Genomic DNA, 17,946 nt, shown 5'->3' with positions numbered 1-17,946 from the left:
AACAGGGTTGGGGAGAGCTGACCAATCGAACTCATCAACATAAACCCATTCAAACGCTCTAAAAGGCCCCTGCCCACACACACCGCACTCTTCCAAGCACCCACGCACAATTCAACCGTAAAGGCCCTCTTTCTGCACTCAGATGAAGGGCTTCAAACTGCTGGATAGCGGACAAGTCTCTCGTGCTAATCCTACCTGCTAGTTCCTGTTTATTAATTTGACTCGCCTCTTCAGGATTGGTCCAAAGCAGGTCAGTATGAGCAGCCGGTGGCTGCAGCAGCAGTTCAGAGGAGAAAGGAACCTCTGGATAGACTGAGGGAGAACGAGATGTCGCCGGGTTCCCAGGGGTACGCCGGGCCATCACACCCTGATGACGCGCAGAGACACAGGATGACCCCGGCTACCATCGCTGCCAAGGTAACGAGGATTATAGTAGGAGAAACCAAGGAGATACTGTAGGTTTGTCTAGGTGTGTGGAAGAATATTTCCAAATTTGTGAGTTTGTGTAAAGCAATGGATAAATATATGTAAAGTATTGCCTATGATAAGCCATGCTAGTCATTGTGGTCAATTGGATGCAACAGAAGTGCATCTTCCACTTACTGTATATTAACTTGCCCAGTCTGAGCTACCAAATACTATTAAGTTAATACAAAGAATACGAACATGCTTCCGTTGTCCCCTTCACTCACTGGTGCTCTCTAAGGGGAAAAGAAGTACTTTAAAACATATTGTATACTCAGCAGCAAAACATAATTGTGATTGGCCCCGGTGCAAATCAGACGATTGCCATGCCACCATGGAGAGGCTCACCATGCAACTCTCATCCTGCAAACTACCCTTAGATCAGCACCACGGACAGCAGCCAAAGTGGCATATTAACAGTTTACACTGGACTCAGCAGCCAAATCCTACAGACACAGATTACAGTAGGTGCACATTTTCAAACAAACCAATTACAGTGTTATAGATTTAAATCCCTGATCCCACTCCATAAGAACAAAAAGAAACCAGTACTCACCCATTAGAAGTTTATCCTGCAGGTCTCATGCTCTGCAAAGTCATAAACAACACTGCTTAAGAAACATGTCCTTTTTTTACTGGAATGTCCTGGCCGTGAGTGATGCAGCGCAACGTGACATGCATTTTTGAGCTGAACTTTCGTCAGATGCCCAGATGTTTCTATTTATTCCTGTCGCTCACCTTGAAATTGCCTCAATGGACCAGGAGCGGCTGATTGGTAAAGCTGAAATGAGGAGTTATCTATACAATAACTCCTCATTTCACTAGAAAAACTTTAATAAGGTGGCAGCTGGCTGGAGGGAGATCACCAGAGAGCTGAAAGTTTCCGATTGCTGTTGGCTATATTGTATGTCACTTCCAGTAAATATCACAATATTAAATGTGTGTTTTCTGTTTAAAAAGAACAAACAAAGGAAGATAAGTGGTTAAATCTCCAGTCTGATGTCGAGCTCACAGCTGATAGGTAGCCTGTGTGGTTTGTTTACAAGACGACAGAAGTGCATATAATGGATTCAGTGGGGAAACGGTGTAGGAAGATGATTTTTGGGCCCCTGACAGCTTCTGGGCCCCGGTGCACCAGTTGCACCGTCGATATTTATGCCACTGCATATACTAATAATATTTAAATATAATATTTTCTTTTAAATAATATGCCCTCATGAGTAGGGCTTGCAAATAAAAAAAAATCTTTAATAAATACGGGCTTGCACATTATAAAAATACGCCAGTACACTGGCCTCCCTCAGGGTGTGACCCACAATTAACCAAAACCTATTAGTAGTCTTATTCCACATGACTGTGTACGAGCACATATTAGCCCACTAAGGGTAGGTTTAATGAAGGGATTATTACATACTAATTAACCACTGGAGACAACATGGAGACATACAAAGGTTGGTTGAAAACAACATATCCAGTAAAGTAACTGAACAAAATAATAAAATCTAATGAATTAAAGAGTGGACTGATATGTGCTTGCATGTACAGTAATGTACATTATGTACTGGGTTCAGTTCATATTAGATCAAGATGTGTATCAAGGAAAGTAAAGAACACCCTGAACGAAAGGGAGGCAAATCCAGCCAAGAGCTGGTGGTACAGTTTTGCTTTTTCACTACTTTGTTTTCAGTTGAGGACAACACAAAACATTTCTTACACATCCCACATATGATCAACAAAAGGAAGATATAATTCCCCTGAGTTTGAATAAACACCATTGTCTGTACGTCCTCAGCATGGAGAGGAGGTTTCTCCAGCAGCCAGTGACCTGGCCATGGTGCTGACCAGAGGCCTGAGTATGGATCAGCAGAAAAGCAACAGAGACTCCCTGCAGTACTCCAGTGGCTACAGCACAGAGACCACAACCCCTTCCTGCTCCGAGGACACAATTCCTTCGCAAGGTGAAACTTTAATCTGCTATCCACCTTACTTGACTTTACGAGTTTACCCATTATTCATAGCGGAGGCCTATTTTCCTCTTACTGTTGTCTTTACATATGAGTTGCTGTAATTGTCGCTGTAAAAGCCGAGTTTTAGTACAAATGGCCAAAGGTTTATACAGAGTACAGATGTTTAAAAAAGTCGTGAGGACAGTTCTGTACAGTAACAATGCCTCACCCGTCACTTCTGACGGAGTGGGTGACACAAAGCAATGGATGTTAGCTACATCAACATCGTTAATTACTTTGTAAAAGTACTTTTTTCTGGAGGTGTCGATGACTAAGAAGAGGAAGAGGAAGCAGAGCACATAAGTATATACCTACCTGCATAGTGACAAAGTAGGTAAAGTACTGTTCAAGAAACACTTTATATTTCTGAAGGCAGCAGTAGAGCCCAGCCAGAGTGCCAATCAAGCTAAACATATGGCGTGGGTGATGCTTAGGGAGAGAGGAGTCGTGGAGACAGTGGGCTGCTCATGCATTGCCGGGTTAGTGAAGTCATGTAGTCATGCAGCAGCTATTCTGAAGGTATCCATAAACCCAACTGTCTCCTCGCATACAAATACACTAATTAATTGGGCTTTTATTGCCAAAAATGATGTCAATAGTAAGAGGAGAAGTGATGAAGATACTATTAATGTCATCATTGCAGGTGTAAAATGCGGTGGTCAGTGGAAAGACCAACCCGTTCTCACCCCCAACGCGTCAAGTACCGCCGCTTGGTCAGTGGCCCTCGACGTCCAATAATGACACATCGAGGCACCCTTTAGTATCTGTGTTTGACACACCAACTAACTCCAATGTAAATCCCACAGTCAGATGGTCAGAGCAACTGAAGTGGATTAAATATTGAGAAAGTCTGTGTAGGGCCAGTGGGAGGGGAGGAAGGACGGGTCAAACAAACATGGACTTTCCACCCAGGAGAACACTGTTCATGCCCAATGTGAAACCAAGTGAACGTTGACTTATATTAACGTAGTTTTGCTACTTAACTTTCAGACTTTCTAACGGCAGTTATGTAACAAGCCTAGTTATTTTTCGTAAAAAAAAATATTTATATTAACCCCAACCAAGATGCTTTCCTAAACCTAACCAAGTAGTTTTGTTGCCTAAACATAACCAAGTAAACCTAAAACTAAGTAAACCTATGTTGGAAGTTGATTCTGAAAAGAGACTGTATACATGAAACAAGTGGAAATTGTACATTTCCTGTGAACACAGAAGTTTATTTTGAAAAGACACTATGCATGCAATGAGTAGAAAGTTGACTTGCCTTCCCTGAGTCCAAAACTGACACTAGAAGGGAACCTAGAGTGTTGTTGAAGCGTAAAGCCACTGACCAAGCTGCTGTATTTGACGAGTTGGGAGTGAGACGGGTTTGACAGACAGGGCTTGCATGTACAGATGAGCAGCGCTGGTGGAATGCAGGGACATTAAAGAACCTTGATCCTAAACGTCTGAGTCAGATTCACTTCAGTACCACAAGGCAGAACAACAATACTGTCGACAACAATAAGTCCCAAACACACCCCATCGTCTGCCACACAAAGACTTCAGAGACAGTGTGGACAAAGCTCCCATTCAACCACTCTTTGTCCTCAAGAACACCTTACCAGAAAATTGCTATAATGCCTCACCATCGGAAAGACTTAGCAGGACAAACGATGCGGGTGATGACAAGATTTTTCAACCAGACCTTGCAGTTATGATCTCAGCTCTGACTCATGCAAGACATTCTACCAGGCGTATGTTGAAGTTTGTGATGCACAAGCAGCTCAGCTAGAATTGGAAACAAGAGAGCAAAGTGCATCTGATTTGTGTCACAATTGTAGGAAAATCAGACTTACAGCAAGCTCTGTAAAAAAAAGTTCCTGTACATGCAGCCATAAGAAGTGACACATTTCTATGCAGGCTGTTCTCAAACACTGTTCGTAGCTATACCTACGAAAAGTAATGCACTGTAATTTGTGTATATCCCACAAAATCAATTTGTGTGTAATTCAAGTAATTGTCAACCAGGACATGTAAAGAGGGGCGAACGCCGCGTATAAAGGAGGTCGGGGTGGATGGGTTGGGTCTAAAAATAACAGACCAGCATTCGAAAAGTCAATGTTGATTTATTTGTCACGTAACTTACGTACTTTAAGGGTTAAGTTTACACCACTTATTTTAAGCTAAACCACTACCTTTTCCCAAACTTAACTAAGTAGTTTTGTTGCCTAATCCTAACCAAGTCATTATTTTCCTAAACCTAACTAAGTAGATATGTTGCCTTATCCTAACTAGGTCCATCTTTTCCTAAACCTAACTAAGTAGTTTTGTTGCCTAATCTTAACCAAGTCAATATTTTCCTAAACCTAACTAAGTAGATGTGTTGCCTTATCCTAACTAGGTCCATCTTTCCTAAACCTAACTAAGTAGATGTGTTGCCGAATCCCAATCAAGTCGATCTTTTCCTAAACCTAAGTAAGTAGTTTTGTTTCCAAAACAAACAAAAAAGGAGGAATCACTTTTTCCTAAGATATCATACGAAGCGTTGCATCAGAATATGTTGTTCTGTGTGAGCACATATACTCCTCCTTTCATGTTAAAGAAAATAAAGTCAGAGCTTGCCACCAACTGAAAGAACAGGGCATGAACATTACTCACAAGGGCACTGTTGTAAATGTCCAAGAACCATGGCTCTGTGCAAGTCCTGATGATGATGATGATGGTGGCTGTATCATTCTCTTGAATCAAGGTTTTTGTGGGTTTTGTAAAAGCTTATTTCATAAGCACAGACATTATAAATTCATTGCTAGCATATCCTTCCAGCGTTGACACAAGGATGTTAAATGTGTCAAGGGCTATACCAGTGTAGAAGAAAAGCACCTGAGTGGTTTTGAAGCATGAAGTAGCCAATCTCATCGCACTCAGTCATCTTATCATGCACATCTTTTTCGCCGGCCGTGTTGCAGTAATCATGATCATGTCATGCACGGTCCTCCCACTGTGTGTGAACTGAGTGGCACTGTGGTGTCAGGAGGATGTGCAGAACATGAGATGCCAGCGTGGTGTGAGACAGTGGAAGTGAAGTCCACCGAGGAGACAAGTAAACATTTTCAAGATGCCCAACAGCTAACGCTACTCATCATATGCTATCTGATGGAAAAAGCGATGCTAACATATAGCGTAAAACAGGGAATAACTGTATTACAGTTTAAATTACGAGATCCATCTTCAAAGTCTTGATTAACGTTATTGTTGCTGCTGGAATTAGCTGGTTGGGTCACTGTCGCACGGACCAATTTTTCTTGAAACAGCACAAGTTGAACCTGAGCACATTTTAAAAACAATTTAACATTTATGAGATAGCTAATTAATAAAATGTTACTTTTGGCTAGCTCTGTTTGTAGCTCTCATGGGTGGTTGAATCTTGTTCATCCTAAGGAGCCCACATGTATTATTTTTCTCCTGGCCGAATTCATCTTCTTATATTTTGTGAAATCTCAGAAAAGCCAACCTGTCAAAGGATGGTTTCATGATTTTTTTTTTTTTAAGTGAAATATCAATATTTACAAACTCTGCAGAATCTTGACTTTATCACTTCCACTAGAACCCCTGTCTTTGGTTACCACAATCAAACAAAGTGAATCATCCATTTAATCATCCAAGCAGCTGGCGCACTATATGACAGCTCTGACAGTTTCCTTGACAGCAGCTGGGAGATGACAATATAAAGATAAAATTGAATAATATTAAATCTGTTCCTGCACCATAATGCTGTCTGTCAGTTTTGGGCTTCCTTTATCCAAATACCCTTCCCAAATGATGTTGCTATCCCTGTGTTAGGTGACCACAGTTCGTTGTCTTTCCTCTCTTTCCTTTGTGATGGCATTCTCTCCTCAATCACTCGTCTCTTTTCTCCCTTTCCCCCCATCATCAGGTTCAGATTATGACTGCTACTCAGTGAACGGTGATGCTGAAGGCCCAGATGGACAGACAGAGTTCGACAAGTCCTCCACCATTCCTCGCCACTCTAACATCGCTCAGAACTACCGTCGCATGATCCAGACGAAGAGGCCAGCGAGCACAGCCGGCCTACCCACCGGGGTTCTTGGTCCCGGGGGTCATGTGATACCAGGACAACCTGGTGGGGCGGGTGGAGGCGGGTCAGGTACTCCAGGCACCGCCACCATCCGCCGAACTCCGTCTACCAAACCGGGCGTGAGGCGCACACTGTCCAACGCGGGGCCTATCCCCATCCGACCACCCATTGTGCCTGTCAAGACACCCACTGTTCCCGGAGACTCGCATTCACCTGGCGCAGCTGGCGGCGGTTATGCGGGTGGAGGGCACTCGGGTGGCATCCCTGTGCGCGTGGGCAGTGAGGAGTGCGTGTTCTACACTGGAGTCGAGGACGCACAGGGATCGCTCGATTACGTGAAGGCGTCACCGAAGCGCCTCAGCCTGCCTAACACCGCCTGGGGGTCGGGGGCGGCGTTAGAGGTCTACGCGCAGCAGCACGGAGGCCTCGCAATGGGAACTGGCTCAGGGGCCGGATCAGAGGAGGATCAGATGATCGCGGCCAATCGGCATAGTCTAGTGGAGAAGATCGGCGAGTTGGTGGCCAGCGCGCACGCCCTCGGTGAGGGGCAGTTTCCTTTCCCCACCCTCCCCGACGACCCGGCCCTGCCACCAACTGGCATCGCCGACGATCAGTTAGGGACAGAGGGTGCGGTAGGGACCGGTGATATGTTGACCACCATCAGGAGAGGAGTCCGCCTTCGCAAGACGGTCTCCAACGACCGCTCGGCGCCACGCATCTTGTGATTGGAGCAGAAGCAGGAAGAGGATGATACTTGTCAGCCAATAGGGAGTCAGGTGTTGGTGTGGTGCAACCCAACCGCCTAGTACATACACAAACACTTAACTATGTAGGGAAAGCTATAATATAACAAGAAGATGAATGAAAACATACACAAAAAAAACAAGTTTAAAGACACCATTAGAGTAAATGATATATAATATAATGATAATAATAACATTAATAATGTTAACTCATGCTGACAATTAAAAGTGAATATTGACAGGCTCCTAGCAGGCCACTATAACTAGTGTGTGTTGGACGCATGTTTGTCTTCTCTACACCTTCACCCAGGGACAAAAAGACTACAGATAAGATTAAAAAAAAAGTGGCAAAGAAAGAGAGAAAGACTGGGTTCTGTTTGTCAATTTACACCCTTTCCCCATCCTCTCCTCCAACTAACCCGACTGTCTAATCCCAGATGAAGGACTGAGGACTGAAGGAGGGCCCTGTGGGGGGCGAGAGAGAGAGGGGTCAGAGTGCCATGTGACCAGCTGGATTGGCTGTCTTAGCAGCAACATACTGTACTTATTTGCCCACTGAACTGAAGCTTTGGTATTAGCACGGGGAGCTAACAAGCCAGAGGGTTCCTCTGGTTCATCCTAATGTAAAAGAGTCTTTAAAAAAAATAGTGTTGGCATTGAACCGTGCTAGTGCCCCCTTCCCCTCTCTCTCTGTGTGTGTTAGTGTGTGCGTGCATTCATGTGTATGCATGTGGGCAAATGTGAAATGTGAGTGCACATGTGATTGACTGTGCGTGTGTGTGTGTGTGTGTGTGTGTGTGCGTGTGAGGGGGGTGGGTAGAGCTCTGCTGCAGGACAGCTGGTTACCCAACGAGGGCAGGGCTTTTCTCCTGTGTGTCGTATACGTGTATTTTCTTGTTTCTATCGTGACGTCATTTACCTTGTTACAACTGTACGAGAAGTTGCGAGAAGTAATCCAGGCGTATAGATATATTCATATATATTTTCTAGAACCAGAGAGAAAAAAAAAATGTTAAATCAGAAATGGAGCAATAAATGTGTTTTATTTTCTTGTTTCCAAGAAGAGGATCGATTGGAGGATTTGCAGGTTCTCCTTTGTCACATTCAGGCAATCATCAGGAATGCTAAAATTACACATCGACTGTGAATTCATAGCCTAGCCGCTTTTTTTTGGCGTGCGTCTCTCTCCCTGTCCCTGTCTCTTTCTGGTGGAGGAAATGGATTACAAAAAAAACAAACTGTAAAGCACTTTGATATAGGTGGTAGAGTATGTACAATAGCCACTAGGTGTTGCTGTAGTCATACTGTATGGTAGGGAGAGTGAACGTGAGAGAGATGGTTGCCAATAAGAGGGGAGGACATTATTTAATTCATAGAAGTGGAAGAAGTAGAAGACAGGGAGGGACAAAGAGGAAGTGATACAGATTGGTGGAATTGGAGTGATTGGTCAAATGAGAGAAGGGATAAGGAAGTAGAGCAAAAAATATTTGTCTAAAAATGGATTGGACGTCAGGGCTCTTCAGGGTTCTACAAGCCATCTCCTGCTGTGGATTGTGAAGCTTTTTATGATGTGGTTGCACTGGTATCTGAACACATAATGCAAAAAAATACACTGCACTGATAGGTCGGACTACTTTTGCATACAGGCTTTAAAGGGTTGGTTGGTGGCAAACATATTTTATAGTCGTAAAGTATGCAAGAAAATGTGTTTATTTGTAATTTGGGTTCAACAACACTTACATCAACAATGGACTTGAAATATATTTGCACATGTATATTATGTTCATTGGATATACATTTGCGAGGCATAAATTCACTGTTTAGTTTTCAACATTGAATGCTGTGGGACTGTATTTCCATTGTCCAAAATACTGTATATAAGAAAGTAGTCTTCACTCATGTTCATGTGCAAATACATATCAGCTCACCAGCTTATCTGCAAATACATTCTTACCTATAAATACTGTATATTTTTTGCATTATGAGAAAACGGAGTTAAACCTTGAACATCGCTGAACAACAGTCTTTGACTCCAGTTAAAACTTTCCTCCTTTATAAAACTTACTTCAAAAATCTCGAGTTTCAAAAACAAAACACAGTACAGTGGATTATAGTAGCAATAATGTTACCATAGGAGGCAAAAAATTATGAAAACCATTGAGAGAACACGTTGGTTGCACAGTGTTAGTAGCTTTGTCTGTGCCCAGGCCTTCAGTTGAGGATAGGACTGGGCGTTAACAGTGGTTATCAGCCTCATAGATGTGGGTCAGTAGGGGCCTGCTACACCCACCAGTAGGTTTTATCATCTATTCACATGGTCGATCACCGAAAGAAGGACTAAAGTAGACGACTAGTAATTATCACAGGAGCAAAAGCGGAAGTCAGGCGCTGTACTATGGACATTGTGAACACATGGGAACACGTGTATTCAGTCACAGAAAGTCAATGTAGTTCCAGTAATCAGCTTCTTTTACCGAGTGTTGTGTGAATGCTACCCCAACAGGGTTCAGCTCAGTTCAGTCGGTGCAACTAACCCAGTGGAGCTCAGGACACGGCTGTATGAAAGGACTATTTATAGACATTAAGATGTGTGAAAAAGGTGAAGCCTGTTTAATGCGCTCGCTGATGACAAAGAAGCAGGCGGGTTTAAATTAGACTGTTGAAGCGGACAGAGAGAGGGAGATATGTGTGGAATGAGCATTTCACTGCCTCTTCATACAATATGTACTGTATGTGCTGTACTTGTAAATGAGAATCAGGCGCACAGATTTGGTATAAAGGTTTGTTAGAAAATATGACATGGAATATTCAGTTTCAGTATTTTATTTTTTTTTTTAATTCTGCGGTATTGTTTGAATATTTAGTCTTACTTTTAATTAATGTAAAAAAACAACAAGAAGAAAAAAAACTCCACTTGTTACGCTGTGTAACATATGGATGTAGGATGTGTGGGCCGAGAGTGAGTGTGTCCTTGTTTGGCTGGTTGAACTTCATCAACATGTCTGTGCGCTCTTCTAGCAGTGACCTGAACATAGCTGGTCATCTCTTAACAAGCCCCTTTTTGTTGACGTATTTCTGAGCACTGTTTTAAACATATTTGTGGCCGTTTTAAAAAGAAAATTATGATTTAATTTAAAGAGATAGAGAGGAGAATGTTTGCAATTTTTTAAACATCGTCACCCTCTGCCAGCACTTTTCTTTTGTTGAACTTTGAAACAGTGCTTCGGCAAAGGGGATGATTTATTATATTTTATTTGTCCGAGGGGACTTCTGTATGTGTGATGTCACATGTGGATGCTGTGTGTTGTATCAGCTGAATCTGACTGGGTGAGAGGGTGGAAGGGGAGAGCAGCGGGCTTGGACTCCATCGCCCCCCCAAAAAAAACACATTTTGGGTGAGAAAATGTTCATCTGAAGAGTTTGTGTAAGACCGCCCGTCGAGGTCACACTGTACACGAATATACGTACGTATGCTGAATGTACTGCAAGGTGAAGGGGGACATCGAACTGTACATGTTTGACTCGGTTGACCCATTGCAATGTCAGAACTTTGTTCTTGTACAACTGAATGAAGTTTAAACAGTAGGAAAGCAATACAGAGATAGCGTGCATGTACGTACATTCACAATGATGTTCCAGTGTGGGTATGTTAAAGGAAAATACCACTGTTTTGTCCACTCTATAGGATACCTGTGTTCCCCATCTAAAAGATATGGCTCTGATGGTATGATTTGGAGTTTAGACACCCTTTACTATACGTCCGAGGACACTGCAAGAGCCGATTCCACTAGTCTGAATGTGTATGTGCTGTATGTTTATTAATTCCAGTGCAAACTGAATTCACTGCCAGTTATCTAAAGTAAGTTATTGCTTGATTAAAGGGTTTATAACGCCCTGCAGGACAGAAACGCTGCTTAATTCCAAATGATGGATAACAACTCAGGACAAGACCATGCAGGACAAAATTGTTGGGTTTTCACATCGGATGTGAGATCAAACTGCACACACTGGCTATAGGATGAGTGTGAGATGAGAGACAACACTGCTATTTTCCTTTAAAATGCCCTGTTAACAGCACAAAAAGTTATCTAACTAAACAATAATGTCTTTTTTTTAACATGCTGAATTAACTGTGTACTGAACTAACTGTCTGAACAAGCTGAAATAACTACTCTGCTACAGATGTGTCAATATGCCCATTTTTACGAGTGTATGTGTACTGTATGTGGGTAGAAGTAGGCCTACCGGCACGTTGGCAGAGCAGGGGCTACAACGAAAACAGGACACCCAGTAGGAACATACATACATACAGCCAGATTTACATGCGTGCAGGCATGCGTGCGTACACACACATCATAGGACATACACACAAAACAATCCCTTCTTCCTCAACTGAGAAAACTACACAGTCCTAACTACTGTACAGTATGTCCAAAATGAACTAGTTCTGTAAAAAGTAAAATTTTAACATTCATTTCATACTTTTATTGAGTTAAAAGGTTAAAAATATCCCAGCTGAACTTTCAGTGATATTTTAATTTCTTTTGCTATAAGCTGTCTTGTTGCCAAGCAAGGCTAGCATGTGAGCTAGACATCTATATTAGTACAAACGTGGAACATGGTACATTTCTTTCAAGTTACAGGCAGTAACATACAGTATGCACACTTGATTCAAAGTTGAAATAATAACAGAAAATGCTGTGTCTCTTTACATACAGGTAGCCCGACAGACTTAATAGTGCTGTTGAGTATTAGGTATGTACCTATGACTAATATGAGCTCACGGTCAAATGTTAAAATAAGTGTTTGGGAAATATCTGCATGCAGATGGCTAGCTTAGCTTAGCATAAAAACTGGAAGCACAGGGAACCAGCTAGCCTAGCTTTGTCCAAAATTAAAGTGGCAATAAACAAGTTTTTTGCTTTAAAGGGGACATATCATGAAAAACATACATTTGGGTATCTGGAGTGCCACTGTGTTGTGTCCTGTGTTGTCGATCGGAAAATGTATAGCGCTGCGGTTGACTTTGCGACAGTGGCGCCAACAATAATACCACTTGGAAACAATATGGTAGGAAAAGTTAAAAACATGTCTATTGCCACTTTATATAGACCATCTCATAACTAATTAACACAAAATATTTGTTTGCGTAATTCGCACAAATTAAGAGGAGTAAAAACGACCCATTGTGGTTTTACGGGGAGTTAATGCGCTGATGTGCAATGACTTCCTGGAGTCTCTGTGACAAGACTTTAGGAAGAAAGAAATCAAATAACTCCTGCTAAAAAGCTAATTTTCCAAAATGTTGAGCTATTCCTTTAACTTAACTTACAGTAGGATTGAGACGGAAACACTCAACAGCACCATTGTCTGAAAAGCCTAGAGGTGTAGGCCTACAAAAACTACCATTTAGACAACATTCAAATTTGTGTTTCAACACTCACGTATATGTATGGAGACTTTTTTTTACACCGATGTATCCCTCTCTTCTTTTTCCTCTCTATCTCTATCCTCCTCTCTTCTCACCTCCATTCACTGGCGCAGTACACCCAGGGATGCCGTCTAGCTGACAAGTTAGAAAATGCTGCTTGTCATGATGAGAGTCCCATCGGCTGTACTCGGTCTCATTGTGCCTCGCAGCCCATCAAAGCTAATGAAACATAATTCTGATGAAGCCTTTATTTACACCACAGTCAATATGAGCTCAGCTCTGCCTCTCTCTCTCTCTCTCTGTTCATCCCCCCTTCACTCTCTTCCCTCTCCTCTCCCCTTGTGTGTGTGTGTCTGTATGTCGGTATGCATGTGTGCCACGGTTCAGATGTCAGTGTGTGTGTGGTAATGGCTAACGGGTGGTATCGTTATGAGTCTGGGGTGTGTTGTTCCAAGAAGGGCTGGAAGCATTAGCCAGGGTAAACGTCTCCCCGCTGTACGCAGTAACGTGAGCTGGTTTCAAGGCAAGCAGCTGGATGTCTCACACTCCATCTCAGTGCTAGATTACATTTTAATGAATTTTGATCATCTTGTTGGCATCATCTCACAGGCAGCTTATATTACTTTGATGGTTACTTGGTGAGCTTCTAACCAAGAAACCTAAGCACGCAAGAGTGAGCAGTAATTCATCATGCAGTGGGACTTTTTACCCACATTGCCATTACAAGAAATCTGCCGGGGTTTAAAGCACAGGGTTGGTAAATCCATCGACACACTGTATCTTAATCAATATAGAGTGTTGGTCCTTCTGTTAAATTGAGATAAACTGGCTAAAATAAAAAAAAAGCATTCAAAGGGAGACTAGGCAACTTTTGTTGGACAACTGCCACTGTGACCATAAGTGACAATTACAGCATAATGCTAAATGCTAAGATGTAATGGAACGTTAGCACAAGATGGGAAGAATTGTAAAGTAAAAAAACTGGCTTAGCAATGTCAATAAAATAAAATAAATCTATTAGTTATCGGTAAAACCAGACCAATCAAGGCTGTAGAAGAAAATCCTGAGTCTATTGAACCGAGCAAAAGTTTGTTTCATCGCCCATTAATTTAACTTTTCATAAGTAAGAGGAACAAATCTTATTTTAATGATGCAGTGTGTAGGATTTGGTGGCATCTAGTGGTGAAGTTGCAGATTGCAACCAACTTCTGCCAATCGTGTAAGAGAACTACGGCGGCTCTGTGAAGAGGTAGGGTCTAGAAGGGAACCAGCAAACTGGGGAAACTCGAAATTGTTAAGTTTAGGTATTGACCTCAAATAGTTAAGGTGTGGGTAGGTCGTCGGGCAGCGAGTCTCGCAAGAGATTTTCTACGTTTTTGCAAGTCTCAGATCAGATTCCGCAAATTGCGAATTTCACGACCTTGTGAAGATGATCTGTTTGTAGATATAAACAGCTCATTCTAAGCTAACGAAAACACAATGGTTCTTATATTCCGGTGATTCTACACTAAAGAAAACATATGTATTGTTATTATGTTCCATTTCTGCCAATGGATAGGGGGAAATGCTATCACACTGTTCCTTTAAGTAGACATTAAAAACAAGATTATATGTCAAAGTCTTAATTTAATACTATACATTATCAAATCACTTTAAAAGTCAAAGTTTTCAACATATAGGGGGTATTGTAAAAGCGCTCAAAATGCATCTGCATTTTCATAGTACAGAAACTTATCAACCCATGTAGCCATGGTTCTGCTTTTGATTCCACTGTTCTCTCTGTACTAAATTTTGGCACTGCTCAGGATGTGATACTAAATCCATATCTTGCATAACATTCCTTGCAAGCCAGTAAAAACACACATTACTGCTCCAGTAATCGGCAATTCTCCAACCACGGTTTGAGCTATTCCTTCTGTAGACGTTTTTACAATAACGTTATAGAGATCAAGGAAGGTTTGAGCATTCAATACTTGTCATTTTTCTGTTGCCAGATCTGACAGGATGAATTAAAAGTAAGGTAAAACAGAAGCTCGGGCTGCCTGTTGAGTGTTGAGCTGAACGTTCAGCTATGGCCAACTTCTCTCAGCCAGTAAACTTATTGACCGTCCGCTCCTCCGCTGAGTTTCCCTGGTTACTCAGATTTATAGGAAATTGGCAGACTTCCACTGTGAGCATTTGCTCGCAGCGTGAACACACCGTTACAAATCTATGTGGAAATGTTGTGGATAGCAGCCTTTATTTGTGGTGTGGAATGCTTCCCTTCATAACTTTTATTGCCTCCAAATATACTTACTGTGTGTCTTCAATAAGATTTAAAAATGCCAAACACACTGAAGAGCTTTATCGGACCGATTCAATAAGAATGACCCCCGTGATGGCCATTTAAGGGCAACTTGTGTTGTGTTTATGATGACAAGTATTGTGAATTTGCATGTATGTACAACCCACTCCTTTAGCCATCTGCCCAGGTTATAATGAATGTGTATGTGTGCATGAATGTGTGCATGCGTGTTGCACAAGGACACTTGGTTAAGACCCCTACTGTTCCTCCCTCCCACCTCCCACACGCAATCTGTCGAATCCTTCCTGCTGTCTAATACTGAAGAAACACGCTACACACACACTCGCACACACACTCGTCTGAAGAAAACATGACTAAGGTAGATTCTACATGATGGTCCGCTAAAGTCCTCCGGGGGATCATGATGAAACACGTCGCAACTTCCTGTCATACAGCCATGCAGAACAGAGGGGCCAAAGTGGCCTCCTGGTGCCACTGTAACTGAACTGAATGTCTCACCGTCAATACTCTCAGTGGTGTCGCTCGCTCGCTCGCTCGCTCTCTGTCTCTTCTTCTTCCTCTCCAGCCTCCAAATGAACTCTACCATGAAATCTCTCCACAGCTCACCATCGAGACGTTGATATCATTTCTATGGGGCAATTTTGTTCAAAGGAGAACATTGTGACAACATCTGCTTTATGTTTCTGTACAAACCCATCTCTTAATCCTCTCCTCCCTCCCGCGTAGCCCTGCAGGCACTGTGGTCTTGTCTTTCTCTCCTCTTTCTCTCCCCTCTTCTTCTTCTTCTTTAATTTATTGTGAGTTGATTTCCAAGGTTGTTTTGCCTCTGTCGCTGATGATACGGTTTTCTTTTTTCCGTCTTCCTTTTTGTAAAATTGACCCTTTTTTGTTAACTTTAGTCACTGCTAATGTAACAAAACGCACTGTGATGATTCCAGTATTAATAAAAGTTGTACTTAAACTGTGCGCTGTGTGTGTGTAGCGGGTCTTTCATAATTGAGAAAGAAACGAGGTAAATAGGTCCTGAGCCCGCCCGCACAATTCAGGAGATAGTGTGGGCTGAGAGAAGTGAATGAATATGGGTCAGTGGATTGTCTGCATGCCTTCTGAAGGTCAGTGGGGTTCAGAGAGGCTAACTGTAGCCAATGAACCTAAGATGTAATAACAGCATGATACTTTAACAGCGAAGGTTCTGTGATGAAGAGATTATATAACAGCATAGCTGCAATTTCATCAGCAACAATATTATATTAAATCAAATATTGTAAATAAAAAAGCACCTGTTTACACAGTGTTCTTAATGTTGTAGCAGTAAATAAAGACATGACACTGGGTCAGTGATGACAAACCGATGCAAAAATAAATCAATAATATATTTATAAAGGAATTAATTGCTTTATTTTTTACTAAATAACAATTTGGTGAAATGAAAATTGCTGTGACAGATTTAGTACAAGGGTGGTTGTTTCCAGTTTCCTGATCAGTCATGTTACCCGTAGGTCGCCATAGATTTTAAGAATTAATATTATCATCATAACTATTAAAGAAATACTACAAAATACCTATGTACATTTAGATGATACAGAAACGTACAAGAGAAATCTAAATGGTCTGAATGAATGAGTGTGTGTCCACAGCCTTTTGAGCGTCTTGTAGCGATTATAGCATAGTATTGAGATTTTAAGTATCTGGAGACAAAACTTTCTTTTTCAACTCCATCGTAGATCATAAATCCTTGAAAATAAAAATGAAATTGGTTGAGAAATGAATAAAACATTATAGTGCTTTTTATCCAGGCCAGTCCTGACCTCCCCAATATGGCGGCGACGTTGACATATTGCAGCAACGGGCTGAAGCGGCCAATGCGGTATCTACGTATGTACATCTATGATTGTTAATACTCACAGCTGTCAAGCTAGCAGCGTGTGGAAGACTCCAATGATGTGCAATGACTGCATGGGCAGAGTGCACGTAGGTAGGCAGGTAGTCTGTCCAATCATTACATTTGACTCGAATACAATGTTTGAATGATTTTTAATTTTTTTTGTCAGAGCATTTCATTTATTGATTGCTGTCGGGATGTAATGAGAATTTCAACTAATATAACAAAACATATTTTTTAAAGAACATTACCAACCCTAGCTTTAATAGCAAAACGTAGTCACTGTGATAAGAGACACAGAGTGTTGGAAAAGCCCTGTTCAATTATACATTAGAAGTAATCTACTATACAGAGAGCGGTTGAGATGACAATAACAGAGACAGTAAACCAGGTCCTGTTCACACCTTAGTGGACATCACAGTTTCCCTAAGTGAATGCTGAGTGTGCACTTCAATTCATTTGCCTTTTTTCCAGGTCATTGCCCATGACAAAGAGTTGTACAGTGCTCACAAAGGTGGAAATGAGGAGAGAGAGAGAGAGAGAGGAGAAATGAGATGTGTTGTATTGTGTGCTGGTAGGGGGCGCCCAAGACCTTTAACTTGCAGAAGCAGACGGAGCAGTGATGATACAACATGCTGCTGCTTATACACAGACGGGCCATCGCCATGCAGATATGTCAGCAAAGCAGCCAGGATACACTTTCTTTAATTTGTGAGTTTACAGTGTGAACACAGTATTAGATGAGTAAATGTTAGAAAAATACCAAAACTTCATACAAAAGGAGTTAAAGAGCCACTAAAATATTTATTTTCAAGCATGAAGTAGCACTTCATCCATACAACCTGGCAGACTAATTTTCATTATGTAAATTCTATATCTACTTCTGAAGATTTATGTTCAGCTTCCAACAATAAAAGGTCAAGGCCATCATCTCTTGAGAACTATTGAATAGTCTATTGGTTAACTGAACTGAACTCTCGTCAGCCTGTCTTGATTAAAACCACACTGACGGAGCAAGGACAGACGTCTTTTACTT

The 17,946-nt window shown here is 41.8% G+C and overlaps 1 protein-coding gene across 1 annotated transcript in view; it reads left to right on the top strand.

Moving 5' to 3' along the window:
- mtss1lb (MTSS I-BAR domain containing 2b) overlaps window positions 1-15,994 on the top strand; it is an 87,894-nt gene extending 71,900 nt beyond the window's left edge. The window contains exons 13-15 of the mRNA XM_037793178.1: window positions 235-417; window positions 2,258-2,423; window positions 6,388-15,994. Coding sequence (XP_037649106.1) covers window positions 235-417; window positions 2,258-2,423; window positions 6,388-7,274 — 1,236 coding nt within the window. The 3' untranslated portion in view covers window positions 7,275-15,994. The remainder of the gene's footprint in view (window positions 1-234; window positions 418-2,257; window positions 2,424-6,387) is intronic.
- Window positions 15,995-17,946: the final 1,952 nt, after the last annotated feature.

This window comes from Sebastes umbrosus, chromosome 2, assembly GCF_015220745.1.
Source record: "Sebastes umbrosus isolate fSebUmb1 chromosome 2, fSebUmb1.pri, whole genome shotgun sequence".
In the NCBI taxonomy this organism is placed as follows: Eukaryota; Metazoa; Chordata; class Actinopteri; order Perciformes; family Sebastidae; genus Sebastes; species Sebastes umbrosus.
Note: the sequence above shows the minus strand (reverse complement) of the source record. Positions and strands in the feature narration are given on the sequence as shown.